Below are 16,708 nucleotides of genomic sequence, written 5' to 3'. Positions count from 1 at the left end.
AAGAAAAATAAAAGGACTTAATTAAAAACCCTAAATTACTAATGGTCTTAGTTTAAGAAAGACTCATCAAATGGACTGTACTCTAAGTTTCCCTAACTATAATTATGTTGAGCATTAGAATGCTCAATGTACATTGCACTGAAAAAATTATTTTTAAAATCGTTAAATTTTCATAAGTTGATTTATGGATAAATTAGAAATGTGTTAAACCCTTATTAATTAAAATCACATAAAATTATAATACTTGTAATTTACTGATTCAAATTTGTGGAGATATTAAATTGGCTAAATTTTACTTCAGTCTTTGTGGTTTGATCATTTTTCAATGTTATCCATGTGGTCTTAATTTTTTTTAATAATGCCCCTGTCGTTAACCCTTTTTTTTTGTTATTGAGTGGCAACGATACGTATACAACCTCTTTGATACCATCGAAGAAATTAGATTATTTAACTCAAAACCAATTAGTAATAGATAAAAAGACTTATTACTTTATAAATTATTATGCAAGAGTTTAGTTATCTAATGTGAGATATTCTAAGCCCTTCTCTTTCTTTTTATCTCTCTACTGCACTGGCCTTCTCATTTGGCCATTATTGTGGGGGTGAGCCTCACATGATGTCTTCAAATTAATTCACTAACTCAAATCCTTACTAGATCGATCACTTTCGAAGAATGGTTTATGGGTAGTAGGTACTCAAAGAGACTTCGAAGATAAAAGAAGGATAATGAATTAATCATGAAGATTTTTTTTCATGAAAAAAAAATAGCTAGCAGGAAAAGGAAAGGGATGATCATTGATTGCGTAAACGCTAAAGAATAGCCACCGACCAAACTAATGTTGCTGCATTAGTTATAGCATTCTAATTTTGATTTCCTGCGCATTTGGCCATTAAACTTTGGTGATGAATTTCAAATCATTCTTTAAATTTGAAAAGATAAAGGGGTGACTCAATTTTCTGTATACTTGAAAAGGTTTTAAAGTGCATGTGAGTTAAAAGCACTTTAACATTGTCAAACCATTGAAAATTATTAGTTCTAGAAGTGCTCATTACTTCCAATTTAAAAACTAGACTTATGATTTTGCTATCAAAGGAAGGACATTTTCTCTTCCAATATTTTACCAGTTAGAATTAATTTTCACGCGTCAGAACTTTGAAGTCTTGGGGTATATAGATGAATATTTCTTCTACTCTGACAAAAAGAAAACTTAGAAGTCTTTGTGTAGATGCATATTTTAAACTCTAGCATTTATATGAATTAATGATCCAGTCTATTTAGCATCCATCATCATGACCTAAGACTCATTAAAATCCCTAGAAGACGGTCGTGCTACGTGTATGATGCGATATTCATTTATATAATGTTATTGGCGTGTGTTCTTATTAAAAGGAAAAATTATAATTTTTTGAAGGGAAACAATGATTTTGGTCCTATATTTTACCCCAAAAAACAAATTTGGTCCATGTGATTTTAAAACTCCACATTTGATCATTGCTTTCTTATATTATTTACAATTTTAGAACAATTTTAACAAAACTTAAATTTTCAATTTGAGGATAAATTATCCAGTTGTTTTCAACAAAATTTTTTGAAGGACCATCTTATAGGTTTTCTAAAACTAATTTCAATTTTTATTTTCGTCTTTATTTGCTAAAAATATTGAGGTTAAAAAAATTTTAAGGTTTGAACTTTAAGTTTGGGATTTCTCTAAATTTTTGTTTAAAAATCAAATTCAAAGTTATATACATGATTTTAGATCATTCTTAATTAAAACTCGCAAGTTTAAACAGGTTATTAGTTTCTATTTAAGAAAAAATTTCATATTGGATGCAAAATATCCTAAGATTGCAAATAATATAAAACATAAGAACCAAATGTGAAGTTTTAAAACCACGTGATCAAATATGTTTTCGAAATAAAACACATGGACCAAAATTATTTTTTTCTCTTAGAAAAAAATATAGAATACATACATGGCACTATAGTATTAGGTGTTCATATCGTACATATGTGAATGAACTATTCAAGACTTTTTTAGCTAGATTTTTGGTTTAGTACGATCCAAATCTGCTAATTATCTTGATTTTGAGTCTCAATTGACCTGGTCATTCGTCATAGCCGTTAAACTCCTTTTTATTTGGTCAGGACATAGCCGTTAAACTCACTAGACTAATATTTCATACCCTTTTATTCTCTTAGCATTTCTCTTTATCTTTTCTACTCTCTCTTATACTTTCTTAGTTAGATCAATGCAATGCTGATTAATGATTGTATGCATTCATATTATGGGGATGCAAAACCTCTAAATTCTTATTATTTGACATTTAATATTCTTCCAATAAATGAAGTTATTTTCTAACAACAAAATAAGGTTCAATATAATTTCTTTTTGTAGTTTAAGTTGTCATCTATTTAAAATTTTCATCAGATTTTCAAAAGCATATATAAAAGATAAGTTTTGATTTCCCTTACAATAATGCTAGTTGTCCCACATTTTTTTTCTTACATTTGTATCCCATTTGATGTGTTATTACTTTACTGGAAGAGTATTTTCTTTTTCTTTTTTAGGTTTTATTTTTTAATTTTTAGTGTCCAATGTATGAATGCCATGTAAGATGATATAAAATTGTGGTATAAAAATGTGGTAAGTGTAGCATTACTGTTTCCCTTATTATGCATTGAAGGAAGAACTCTACATTTAATCCTATTTCAGATAAACCCATCAATATTCAATCCAATCACATGACGTACTTTCCAGCCCTACTTGAAACATGAAATCAAAGAAATAAATTGTAGCCTCCACAACCCAGCCACATGCAGTTTTTCAAGAAGACCCAATTTATATATGAATTAATTACCCTAAGCTACATACTAGTTATTGTTTTTAATCTGTAATACCATGATCATTAAAATGTAACAATTAGGCCACTTTATTAAGAATTAGGTCACTGCATTTGATTTCTTTCTCCATATTATCAATGCACTCAACCCACACTTCCCACTACCCACCCTGATCTCATTCTCTCTTCTTTCTCCTCCGTTTCTCTTTCTCTTTCTCTTTCTTTTTTTTCCTTCTCCTTTCTCTTTCTTTTTTTTTTTCTTCTTCCTTTCTCTCATTTCCTCCATCAGTAACTCCATCCCCCACCTGGGTTGACCACCAGCCCACCTTCTCTCTCTCTTTCTCCATGCTTTCGCCCCCTACCGTCGCCCCCTGCCGCCGAAACCCACCAAAACCCAGCCCCTCCTCTCTTCCTCCACATCTTCAGCTCCTCCCAAATCCCAACTTCCACATCTTCAACTCCTCCCAAATCCCAACCTCTACATCAGTAGTAGGTTCTTGATTTTTTTTGTTTAGTTCAGTTTCTGAAACTGCAGTTTCTGGAACTGCAGTTTTCTGAAACTGCAATTTCTGGAACTGCAGTTTTTTGCAGTTTCTGGAACTGCAAGTGAACTGAAACTGCAGTTCTGGAACTGTAAGTGAACTGAAACTGCAGTTTATGAAATTGCAAGTAAACTGAAACTGCAGGTTTCTGCAGTTTCTGGAACTATAAGTGAACTGAAACTGCAGTTTATTGGAGTTGCGGACTCGCAGTTTCTGTTTCTGTTTTTAGTGATGCGTTGATGCTGGTATTTTTGGAAGATGTCTGCATGTTATATTTTTGGTGTCCGCAAATGAAGAATGAGTTTGTGGTAGCTGGTCCGCAAAGGAAGAATGAGGCTTTAGGTAGTTTTGGTTAATAAAATTAGATGTTAGTACCTATATATTAATAGACTCTTTATATATTGACTTATATCTAGGGGTGTGATTTGGATTGGAAAATCCGAATCCGACCGATTTCAATCCCAAAATTTTCAATTTTGGAACGTCCGAATCAAATTCGAAATTCAAAAATACCGAATTCTGAAAATTTTGAAAAAAATTGGATTGGAATTGAAATGTATCAGTAAATTCCGATTCAATCCGAATTTCGATTCGAAATTTTCCAAAGGCATTCCGATTCGATATTTTCGAAATTATGCCAATTTATTTCGTATTTATATTAATATTATATCATTTATTTAGTTTTTTACTATATGCTTCATTAATTTGTTATTTGTTTCAAACATACACATACATATATATTAAAATAAATAAATAATACTATTAATATAAACATATGTATATTATAAATATATGTGTATCATAATAACATAAATATTAACAAAAACACCCACATTTTTTGTACGTGTAATTACTAATTTTTTTTGTTTGTTTTTACTAATAACAAAAAGTAATGTGAAGATTCTGATTTTTTATTTGAAAATTTCGAATTTTTATCCGAAAATTCCAAAAATGTGATATTCCGAAAAAATCTGAAAATTTCGAGAAATTCAAAAATTCTGAATTGGAATGAAATGTTGAAATTCCGATTTTTTGGAATAAAAATTAAAATAAAAATTGAAATAAAAATTTTATTTTGAAATTTTTTGAATTGGAATTAAAACACCCTATTTTCGATCGAATCCGTTCGAAACACACCCGTATTTATGTCATCAATGTTCCCTTACAATTGAAGTGTCATTCAAATTTCGAGATGAGTTATACTGAAAGAGCAATTATACAAGGACAAAGATACAAGACATGGATATCATATGAATGAAACGTGAAGCCCACTCTGAATAGTTTATGACAAATTGACAATCAACTTTGTCCAGTACTCTTATTTTGCATCATTATTATATATGTCTGGTTTAATATTATTATATTCTTGTTGAAGAATCGACCAGTACTTATTGTCGCTTACCACACTGGTCATTGCTTGCATTTTAAACCATATGGAGTCATTATTGTCTTTGCAAAAAAGGGAGAACATAATAAGTTAAAGTGGAAACTAGCTAGGTCACTTCTAGCAAGGAAGGATATGGGATTTAAACGTCAACCATGAATTACATATTAGTTTGGTTAGTCATGAACTACATCTTAGTGACCAAATAAGAATGCATGAAATAATACTCGTGAGTAAAACTTGTCCTTACAAAACCAAATTATAAGATAAAAGGTATCCAAAAGCTCATATACTTTCTCGTCTGACTGTAAAGATAAATTACGAAGTCATAGCCATACTATTCTCAATGTGGTGCTTTGATTTGATACTAATTAATAGAACACTAGAAAACTTAAGCATGCTCAAGAGGTGAGGGGTTGGACCCACTTGGCAGTCCCCTCTCTAGTTAGAAGCCCATGGGCTTAGGTCAACCCCAAAAACATGATCCACAGGTTAGGATTGCCCAATACTTATAAACAGCACAGCCAAGTGGTTCCTTAGAGTATGTACATTGCTGGGATAAATGCAAGCCTAAAGGCAACATTTAGCTAAAAATGTGAAAATATCCCTATATTGCTAGGCCGAATACAAGACAATTTTTGCCTAGCAAGATTTTAGGCTAAATGTAGTCCAAAATTTTGTTATTGTTCGCACAGAAGCCAAGGAATTGTGCAGTCTGCATGGAGAAAAAGCTGGTGGCAGTACCTCTAGTGGAGTCTAGGTGTCGCGCGCGGATTGGATAAGCGGGCCCTTTTTGTCTTCATGTTTACTGGCCTAGAAAAAGTTTTCCAATTGTTATTTTTATTTTTGACATAAATTTAATTTAGACACAAACTATATAAACTATTTCAACGTAGTTTATGAACTTTAAAATATTTCAAATATACACCCGATCTATTATTTAAATTAAAAAATGAATTTATGTCCATTGATTCGTTGAGAGCTCAGTTAAATGACAGTTTGGCTTTTGCTGACCGAGATTACTTGACGACATGGTGCTATCTCAGCAAACATTTTCCGCCGAATGAGCGACACAGACCCATAAGTTTATAATAATAGAGAGAGTGAGAGTTTGTGGGCCTGTGTCAGGGGTTAGGTGGACTCGTGTAGCTCATTTCTCGCCAAATGAGCGACACAGGTCCACCTAACCCCTGACACGGGTCCATAAACTCATCATTTCTTTCTCGCTCGTTGAACACAATTGAGAGATTTATATTCGAATTTAGGGGAAAACGTTATGTTTTTTGGAGACTAAATGGTCAAGAGAACGTTTGACGAGCATGAAAGAGGTGATGGGTGTGTGAGCCCGTGTCAAGTGGACATGTGTTGCTCATTTGGCGGGAAATGTATGCTGAGTTGGTGCGACGTTACCAATTAATCCCCATTAGTAAAAGCCAAGCTGACATTTAACTGATCTCTCAATAAATTGATGGACGAAATTTCATTTTTCAATTTACATAATAAATCAGGTATATATTTGAAATATTTGAAAGTTCATGGACCCCGTTGAAATAGCATATATAGTTATGTGTCTAAATTGAATTTATGCCTTTATTTTTTAAAGCCCACCTATCAATTTCCAACACATGGCACCAATGTTCAAATTTATGACAATTGCCACTGTTCACGCATGCATGCTGCCTTTTGTTTTTGTTTTTGTTTTAATTGCCACTAGCCAATAAACAAATGAGAAAAATAATTAAATAGGTATTAAAATAATAATATTTAAATATATTCAATATTATACTCATATTAAAGATCTCATTAAAATAATTATAATTATATAATTATATAATTATTAAATTATATTAATTTATAAATTTTAATTTATAAGAATATATATGAATACACTTAATAAATTAAATATGTGGGTTTTTGCCTTTTGTCTCTAGCAATATATAAATTTGTGCATTTGGCTAAAAGCAAAAGCTAAATCTTGCATTTAGCCTTGCATCTTGCCTTTAATAATGTACATTAGAGCATGTATAATGACATGATTAAATGCTATGCTATATGCTAATTAAAGCAGAATTGATAAAAAAGCTCACTACAATGGCATAGCTAAATTTAGCATTTGCTATGCTATTGCTAAATTTTCCACCATATAGTAGAAAATTTAGCAATTGCTATTGAGGAACTCAAGAAAAAAGTTGACCCACCATCTGAAAAGTATGGGTAAAGAAAGAATAAAAAATCAAGTGAAAGAAAGTGATTGGTTGAAAAAGTGCTGGGTCCCACGAGAGAGAGAGGAAAAGATATTCACATGGATGAAAAATGTTGCAGCAAGAGGCATGAGGAGCAAGAGGCATGAGGATGAGCAGCTTGCATGAGTTGATTGACCATGTATTCAAATTTTACAATTCCTAAATTTGACTTTGACATGAAAAATACTAAAATATTAATTTGAGTATTAAAATAATAATATTTAAATATATTTAATATTGGATTCATATTAAAGATCTCATTAAAATATTTACAATGATATAATTATTAAAATAATTTAATATATTAAATTTAATTTATAAGGATATATATGAATATATTAAAAATATAAACATACTAACATATAACTATAACTTTTGTGCCATTGGAGCAAAAAACATAAAAATTATTACTAAATGCTAAAAGTCATGCTAAATATAGTATCATAGCATATAGTAAAAAGCCATTATACATGCTCTTAGTGATGTGGGACAAATTCTAAAAAAATCTAACACTTGTAAAAGAATGCCAAAAGTTCGTACGTTAGCTTAAAATGTTTAATCCTCCAATGTGAGTAGTGACGGATCCATATTGGTCAACGGGGTTTGTTGACCCCAATAACTTTTTTTTTTTGTCTTCTATTACTGTTGAGTACGTCAATATACAATTTGACTTCAATATTGTTGAATTTTTATTTTAAAAAAATAATAAGATATTTGATGAAATGCCTCAAATATGCCCTCTTTGATGTATTTCATTAGCTAAGAGAAGGCTAAAAGCACATTATGTTCAATTTCATAAACTTCTTTATCATGCACTCTTAGTGATTGATAAATCTTTGACTTTAAATGTGAGATGAGATACAGTTAAAGATTTTTTTTTTGGTCTGACAATTAAAGATTCTAACATTGTGATGTTAATTTTCTTTTATTGGTACAACTAGTGTTTGGGTAAGGGAAGGATAGGATTTTTTTTTGGCCATGAAGGAGGATAGGATATAAGTAGAAAAAAATTACTAAAAGGTAAGTAATATTATAAAGAATAAATACTTGACTCAGTCCTTTGTTGGAGCTCATCCAACCTCTTTTCACAAACACATGTCTTTTTAGTCTTTTTCATTCGAAATAAATAAAAAATTAAATTAAAAGATTAAAAAAAACATACATATGTGAGAGGGGGTTAGAAGAGTTCTTCCAACCAAAAATTGAGGCAGATATTTTCCTATTATAAATAGGTAGACGGTAGGAGGATTCCATTGTCAATCATAAGTTTGTCAACACCTCCACCTTGGCTTCAGCTTGAAGACAAAAGAGAGAAAGGGACTGGGACTGGGACTGGGACTGCCAAGACACGTGAGTGGAAAATCCTAGCTTCTGATAACAATGGATGGTTATGGAACACAGCTTGAAATTTGAATACAATTAGAGGAGCCTGCAAATCTGCAATATATATATATTCACTAAAGACAACTTATACTCGTGCATGGCACGTACACTGAATCATTGACTGCACAGCCCATGACTCATGACTCATCCCTCATGAGTTCCCCACCTGCAGGCACTGCCTTTCAATGTGGCTAGCTCCTAATAATATTTCACTACTTTATTCCATGGCACTATGGCAGTGTCTAAGAATTAATACATTAATTTGATGAAACTGGAAATTACTCCAATAGGCTCAAATCATATAAACAGAGTGATTAGCTCTAACCTCAAACCAGTTGGGTGACTCAATTTGACAAAAGTATAAACAAAGTAATTAGTTTTTCAATCAGCACCTACCGAGCACTCGACGCTATTTCGGAAGTTTAAGTTTGTGACTGGCTGATCTTGTGGTTAAGAAAATTACATTTTTTGTCCTTCTAATCAAAGCACCTTACATTTATTAAAGTAGAGTGGAACTTTGAGTTGATTTGAACTTCGGGTTGAGTCAAGACTCAAAAGTTGTGAGATTGTATGTGTGGGAAAAAACTTCTCTATTACTGGCGTATACACCTACTATCTCTCTCATTATACAATAGGTATGAAGAGAAAAATAGAGGGAATAAGTATGGGCCTAATACCCTTTTGTTTTAACACAGACTACTTGGGGACATGTTTCCATGGCTCAACAAGTGTACTCTCCTTTGGTCCATTGGAGGTCCAATGGGCTTCTGGGCCGTTAAGCGTCTGTACAGCCCACTAACAAGATTTGCTCAACTCCTTTCAATTTGGAAATTTATGAGCAGCAACCTAAAGAAGGTCAAATTAATGACATTCTATTTTATTTTTTGGTGAATAATGGCATTTTATTGCCTCACACTAAACCAACGTTTTGTTTTATCTGTTGGTACATGATGGATTAGGCCCAAATCTCTCTCCATTCTATTTTATTGTAGGTGTCCCGTTTGGATCGATCTCTTCCTCTAGTCTACTTAAGCTTTGAATATAGTATAATACAATTAAAGTAGGAAATTGAAAGCACTCTTTAATTATTGTCATTCTGAGAGAAATGATCACAATCACTAATTAATTAATTAAGCACACCACTAACATCACAATCACTAATTAATTAATTAAGCACACCACTAACATACTCTTTCTTGCCGATGAATAATTTATTTTATCTGTCTTTCACGAGCTGAAATGGCAGGCCTAGGTCAATATTACCAAGCATTTCTTATAGCATTAGCTCATTACCTACCTCAGATTTCGTGTGGGTTTACATTTTGCAGATAGCCAATTGCTATAAGAAAACCTGGTTATATACGTAATTAACATAATCTCTGGTATGTTAATAATCTTGCAGAATTTTGGTTTTCCCTAATTACATGATAAGCACTTACTTGGACTTGACAACTTCTTGCGTGGACTATTACACCCAACCTCAAGAGAGCGAGAGAAAGAGAGATATGTGACAAGATTTCCTTTAAAAAATAGGCACCTGAAATTAAAAGAGAGCACAAATTATTAAGTGACTGGACCAACTCACCAACATGTCACCCAACTTTATCAAATCTTAAGATAAATTAAATGGGAAAAGATTTGTATCAAAGAGTTTACGTGACAATTTTAAAACTTAATTAGTATAAATCTAATAAAACTTAAGGTAAGTTAAACTCAAAATGAGGGATTTGAATCCTCTCTTAAGCACTATAATCTCTTAACCTTGTTAATCTTTTAATTATAGAATGTCACGTGTCTTTTATAACATCCTATGGTTTACATTAATTTAAAACTATAATCACTAATAATTAAAAATAAGAAATAATCCAACCACATAAACATAAGAAACTTAAAAAAAAAACCATAAGCCCAGGCGCGCCCAGCCCACCCTCCCTCCCCAACCTCTGACCCCTTCCCTTCTCTCTCTTGATCTACTCTCCCTCTCTTCTCTGCAGATCGGATGGTTGGTGCCAAATTCTCCACTTTTCTTTGATTTGTATTCATGACTTCAATTTTTATACTTTACAAGCAGCCTCCCCACATGTTAATGGCAATGATGTGTTACGATTCTGCATGCAAATTAAGTAATTGCACAATAAACAAATTCAATGAATACTGTGTAATTTGATATGATATTTTTTTAATCATAATTGTATCTCACTCAATAAAGAGAAGGATAAGGTAGTAGTATTTCAAGCTGTTTTTTTATTTAATTTTTTGGAGGGACTCCGATCTACAGAGAAGAGAGGGAGAGTACGTAGAGAGAAAGAGAAAGGAAGAGAGAAAAGGGAAGGGAAGGGAAGGGAAGGGAAGGGAAGGGAAGGTGGGCTGGGTTTATGGTTTTTTTAATTTTTTTTTCTATTTTTTAAAGTTTTTTAAGTTTATGTTGGATTACATATGTGTTTTATTTTTAATTTTGATTTAGTGATTATAATTTTAAATGAGTATGAACCAGAGGATGTTATAAAAGACACGTGATACTCTATAACTAAAAGGTTAGCAAGGTTAAAAGATTAGAGTGCTTAGGAGATGATCTAAATCCCAAAATGAGACTTACAAAATAAACTTTTGTCTAAAAAAGTGTATATTTTTAAGAGTAATTATAACTTACACCCTTGAGATTTGGGGTGTTTCACAACTTGCACTATACATTAGTTTTCAATTTAATACCCAACGTTTTGATTTACTTACAATTGACTATCACTTTTGTCAGATCATCTAATTAGATGTTAACTGATGATGTGGCTATTGTGAGTCCACATTTTTGCTTACCTGCAAGGCTAAATGACCTCCTAGAATATCTCATAGGAAGTGCTTCAACTGTTTGATATAAATTTTGGTTTTAAAACAACCTCCCAAAATCCATATCAAACTTGATGTCTCGAAAATGCATATGAAGAGAAGTCGTTCGGCCTTACATGTTAGCAAAAATATAGAATCTGCAACTCCCACGTCAAAAGTTAATGTCTAACTAGATAGTCTGACAGACGACAGTAATCAATTGTAAGTAAATTAAAATATTAGGTACTAAATTAAAAAAATTGAAACGATAAGGTGTAAGTTGTGAAACATTTTAAACCTCAAGGGTGGAAGATGTAATTTACTCTAGTTTTAATGTTGATATATCAAATAAAACATACGAATAGTTATGGTGAGAGACTGAGAGGAAGAAGCAGGTATAAGAGGAAAAATGGACGTACAAAGCACAATGGCTCGTTTTATTTGATATGCGGTCGTTCTATCTAACCAGCTATGACATATGCCCTACAGATTTTCTACTTATGTTAATTTTTTGTGCTTATATCGTCAACATGTGCTTATGTCTAAAACTACCAAGGATAAGGCCAGCACACATTAAACCCCAATGGCTCCAAGTCCAAGCTATAGCGATCACCTTCTCTAAATTCAAAGATCGATCTAGCAGAAATACTTTTACCAACACGCAATTAAATAGACTAATCACTTATAAGTCATCATTTTCCATCGTGCACATATATAGCTTCATACATATGCTCTAATACTAGTACTACTAACTAGGGTTGATCCATCGCCATCCACAAGCTTGTCCTCAAGTACACCAACAAAACTAGCTTCTCTAAATTCAAAGATCTACAAATACTTTTACCAACACGCAATTAAATAGACCAATCACTTACATGTCATCATTTTCCATCGTGCACATATATAGATTCATACATATGCTCTAATACTAGTACTACTAACTAGGGTTGATCCATCACCATCCACAAGCTTGTCCTCAAGTACACCAACAAAACTCTCCCATATTTTTTTGTGTGTTTCCAATTCAACAAATCGCCATTAATGGAAACAAGAACCTCATCCCACAAAGCATTTCAACCTCCAAGATATGGGAACCTCATAACCATTCTTAGTATAGACGGAGGTGGAATCAGAGGAATCATTCCTGGAGTTCTTCTTGCATACCTTGAATCTCAACTTCAGGTAAGAAATTAAATATATATCCCAGAAATAATAATGGAAATCCGTTCAAAAAATTGTTCATATATATATATATATATGTGTGTGTGTGGTTCTAGCTCTCTGAATTGAAGCTTAATTACATGCATTATATATGGGGGTACTAATTAGGAACTAGATGGTGAAGAGGCAAGGCTTGCAGATTACTTCGATGTGATTGCTGGGACAAGTACAGGTGGTCTAATTACAGGCATGTTAGCAGCACCCAACGAAAACAACAGGCCACTTTTCGCTGCCAAAGATATTGTCCCATTTTACCTTGATAATTGTCCCAAAATTTTCCCACAATCAAGGTGATATTTATGTTCAAACTATACAAATTTTGTTCACCAAATAACATAACGGATTTTTATATATTTATGCAAATTGAGTTCATTCTAAACTTCATTTATTTCTATCAAATAATATACGATCTCACATTATTTGATAAACAAATTTAATAACCTTAACATTATTGATGCATGTTATGGCATGCATGTAGTGATCACTAAACCTCTTTTTGGCTACTACTCAAAAACATATATAGGGGACTGTGTGCATCAGTTACAGATCTTGTTAAAGCTCTAACTGGACCAAAGTATGATGGAAAGTATCTCCGCAAGCTAATAAGGGAGACATTAGGGGACAAAAAGTTGGACCAAACCTTGACAAACGTGGTTATTCCAACTTTTGACATCAAGAAACTTCTGCCTGTCCTTTTTTCCTCTTATCAGGTTGCATATATGCTTCTCCAGTTTTTTTTTTTTCTTCTAATGGAAATATATGTATATTAATGAACTAATTACCCAATTATGATAATTCAACAATTTCATGTGGAATTTGATTTATTTTTAACCAACCAACCAACCCCATACATTAATGAACAAGACTTCCCTTATTTTTTCAATGAATTAATTAGGTGACAAGCCGTCCAGTCTTGAATGCTCTACTTTCAGACATCTGCATTGGTACCTCAGCAGCGCCAACTTACTTTCCAGCCCACTATTTTGATCAACAAGGGGAATCAGAAGAATTCAACCTCATCGACGGTGGCGTGGCTGCTAATAATCCGGTGATACTCTTATCAAATATATGACATGTCATGTTATTGAAGTCTGTGTATTCCGACCATACATTTTAACAAATATCTACTCAATCAATGATTCAAAATTTCAAATTGATGAATCTGACAACATAACATATTAAACTGTTCAGTAAGAAAAAATTTCTCTAACCAATATGTACGGACTAACTAATATTTAGTAGCTTGTTTTATAATTCCTACAGGCTATGGTTGCCATTGGTGAAGTGACAAAAGAAATTACGAGGCAGAGTCCAGATTTCATGGACATTAAGCCGCTGGAGTACAATCGTTTTCTCTTGGTCTCATTGGGGACAGGTTCAGACACGAGTGAACTGAAATACGATGCTAAGAAGGCTTCCAAGTGGGGGGTTATAAGCTGGTTATACAATGATGGCTTTACTCCTTTGTTGGATTGTTATGGTGAAGCAATTGCGGATTTGGTTGATTACTACAACTGTGTTGTTTTCCAAGCTCTTCATTCTGAACATAGCTACCTCAGGATTAATGTAAGTTTTAATTCATATCTTTCACATATTTTCCTCATGTTTTTATTATACGATAGTAGAGCCTATTTGGGGGTATTTTTGGTAAACGATTTTTATAGCATTTGGCAGAAATAGACAAAAGTATTTTTTGCGTTACAGAAACACTTTTAAGTGCTTTCATGTTCATGTTTTATCACTTAGCTATTATTGTTGAATGCGAAAGCAGGAGGACACACTAAAGGGAAATCTAGCCTCAGTTGACAAAGCAACCAAGGAGAACTTGGAAAATCTAGTGGAAGTAGGAAAGCAATTGCTCAAGAAAACAGTTTCACGCACAAATTTGGATACGGGCCTCTATGAACCAGTTGAAAATGGTGGCACCAATGAGCAAGCACTTCAAAGGTGACTTCTACTTATCAAACACTTTTCAAGTTTTTCTTCTTATGTTCAATAGTTTTTATATGATATCCACCAGATAAATTAGCTTTATTTTTCCTGAATTAATAGTCATCATCATCATCATATTAATGCATGCAGGTTTGCAAATTTACTTTCTGATGAAAAGAAACTCCGGGAGTCAAGATCACCACACGCCAAAGACACAAAGTAATAAGCTTTAAAGTTGGGCTCATATATTTCTACTTCTAGCATGCTTGAATTTGGAAATTTATTCATTAATGTATGTTGAACAAAAATTGTAAATAAATAATAATAATATTACTCAACATAATTTCACCCAAATTCATTTAAGGAATAAGGGTTTTATTATTTTTGGTACGACCCATTCAAGATGGAGTACATCTCTTAATTACAATCCCTTGAATTAAGGGAATACCCTTTGATTCCAATTGCAATGAAACCAACAGATCACTTTGTGAGTGTTTGGATTTTCAATAGGTGAAAGACCTATTGAAATAGAATTTATTTGCAGCTGCGGTTGCACCCATATTTTAGGTTGACTACGTACCAATTGCAAGATCAAACCACATGTAGTTCCAAGGTTTTTAAGAATTAAATGGGTGGATGACCCAATTAAATCAATTGTGTAACTTGGGTAGAGTTTAGAGCCCTTAGATTTGATTTGAGAAATTAATTCAGAAACTTTTGTGTGTAGAATTAATTTATGAAGGATTTGAGCGGATTTGATTTGGTGCGAAATTAATTCAAAGAAACTTGTATGAATTAATTCCTAAGAGAATTTAGAGAATTTTGTGAATGAGGTTGAATGTGAATTTCACTCACATTGCCTACATACCCATGATGGGATCAAACCGGACGTAGTTCGTAAAGAATTTGACTTGATTGGCTTTATGCCATTTTGAGATTTGGATTTGAGAGATTTGGTTTCGTACCAATTGAGAATTTGGTTTTGTACCAATTTGAGAGTTTGAATTTGGGGTTTGGATTTGGTTTCGATTTTGTACCAATTGAGAGAATTGGTTTTGTACCAATTTGAGAGTTTTAATTTGGAATTGGAGGAAAATGTGCCCATTAATATTTTTGTATCATTTATTTGTTAAATGACACATTTTTTTATAATGGGCTAACAAGAATTTGGTTATATGCCCACTAATATTTTTATATCAATTACTTTATTAATTGATACGTTTCTTATTCTTTAATGGGCAAATGGATTTGAGAGAAATCCATTAGACTTTGTACCAACTACCAACTAAATGTTAATTGATAATTATTTATTAATGGGCATTGTAATTTTGGAGACAAGCCCAATTAACCTTAATTTGAATTCACACCAATAAAAGATTTGTCAATTGGTGATTTGTTTTGTTGATGGGCTGTTTCGGATAGACACATGACTATTGAACTTTGATTGAAGACATTTGTCTTCCTACTGGGCTTTCTTTAGTAGGAACTGCTCTTGAGAAATGAGATTTCTTTGTGACTCATTTTGCCTTGAGAGTGCTAGGCAGCAAGTTTTTTTGTTTGCTTCTTCCAAAAGAACAGTAATCCATTTGCATGGGTTCTATATTGTGACTTTGAAACCATACATTCTTCACAAAGAGAACAAGTGGCTGATTTTCTTTCTCCACCCAAAGGTAACGAGCCTTCCTTGTATGATTGCCTTCTCTTATTGTTTAATTATGTTCAATGGCAACCCAATATGGCTTTCCTCAATCTTCCCTTCCGTCTTTTTGTGGGCTGGCCTTTCAATCCTTTCTTTTTTTGTTGCCTCCGTTGCAGACCTTGCCTTCTCTTGGTCTCTAACTTGCAGCCATGCCCAAATAACAATCTTGTATACACGGGCCAGCAAAGTAAGATATTTTTTGTTTACTTTGCTCTTGTAGCTGGAAGTCTCCATTCATTTCTGTTTGACGTACAGAGAGCAAGAAGGCCAGTCATTGCTTTTTGCTTGGCTTTCTCTTTTGGTTTCCCTTAATTATTTATTTTAAATGAAGAAATGAAAGAGCCATCTTTTTGTTGGTAGCGGCAGAGAAGGATTTTTGCTGTTACTGCCATCAACTTTGAGCTGATGCCCTTGAGCATGATATTTTGTTGATGCTCTTGGGCGTTGCCTCTGTTGTTGATGCACTCGGGCATCATTTGGGTCCATCTTTTTGATGTCCGTAGCCACCAATTTGGTACTCGATCGAATCCTTTTTTTTTTTTTTTTTGCGGATTCAGCTAAATCCATTTTTTAAAATGGTGGTTTCAGGCGAAACCAAATTTTGGAAGAGAAAAGATTCAGCCGAATCCATTATTTGAAGCTC

At 32.9% G+C, this 16,708-nt stretch overlaps 1 protein-coding gene across 2 annotated transcripts; it reads left to right on the top strand.

The window, feature by feature from the left end:
- The first annotated feature begins 12,254 nt into the window (after positions 1–12,254).
- LOC147284465 (patatin-like protein 3) lies at positions 12,255–14,589 on the top strand. Of its 2 annotated transcripts, XM_086243157.1 has the most exons (7): positions 12,255–12,395; positions 12,543–12,724; positions 12,958–13,144; positions 13,330–13,482; positions 13,698–14,000; positions 14,206–14,381; positions 14,517–14,589. In XM_086243157.1, exons 1-7 carry the CDS (start codon positions 12,255–12,257, stop codon positions 14,587–14,589), a joined length of 1,215 nt encoding a protein of 404 aa, XP_086099283.1. The 2 variants fall into 2 exon arrangements, with proteins under 2 accessions (XP_086099283.1, XP_086099284.1); XM_086243158.1 differs by lacking the exon at positions 14,517–14,589 and having other exon boundaries at positions 12,255–12,362; positions 14,206–14,385.
- The last annotated feature ends 2,119 nt before the right edge of the window (positions 14,590–16,708 follow it).

The sequence above is a fragment of the Dryas octopetala genome, chromosome 5, assembly GCF_963921425.1.
Source record: "Dryas octopetala chromosome 5, drDryOcto1.1, whole genome shotgun sequence".
In the NCBI taxonomy this organism is placed as follows: domain Eukaryota; kingdom Viridiplantae; phylum Streptophyta; class Magnoliopsida; order Rosales; family Rosaceae; genus Dryas; species Dryas octopetala.
The sequence above is the reverse complement of the archived record's forward strand: the minus strand, read 5'-3'. Positions and strand labels throughout refer to the sequence as shown.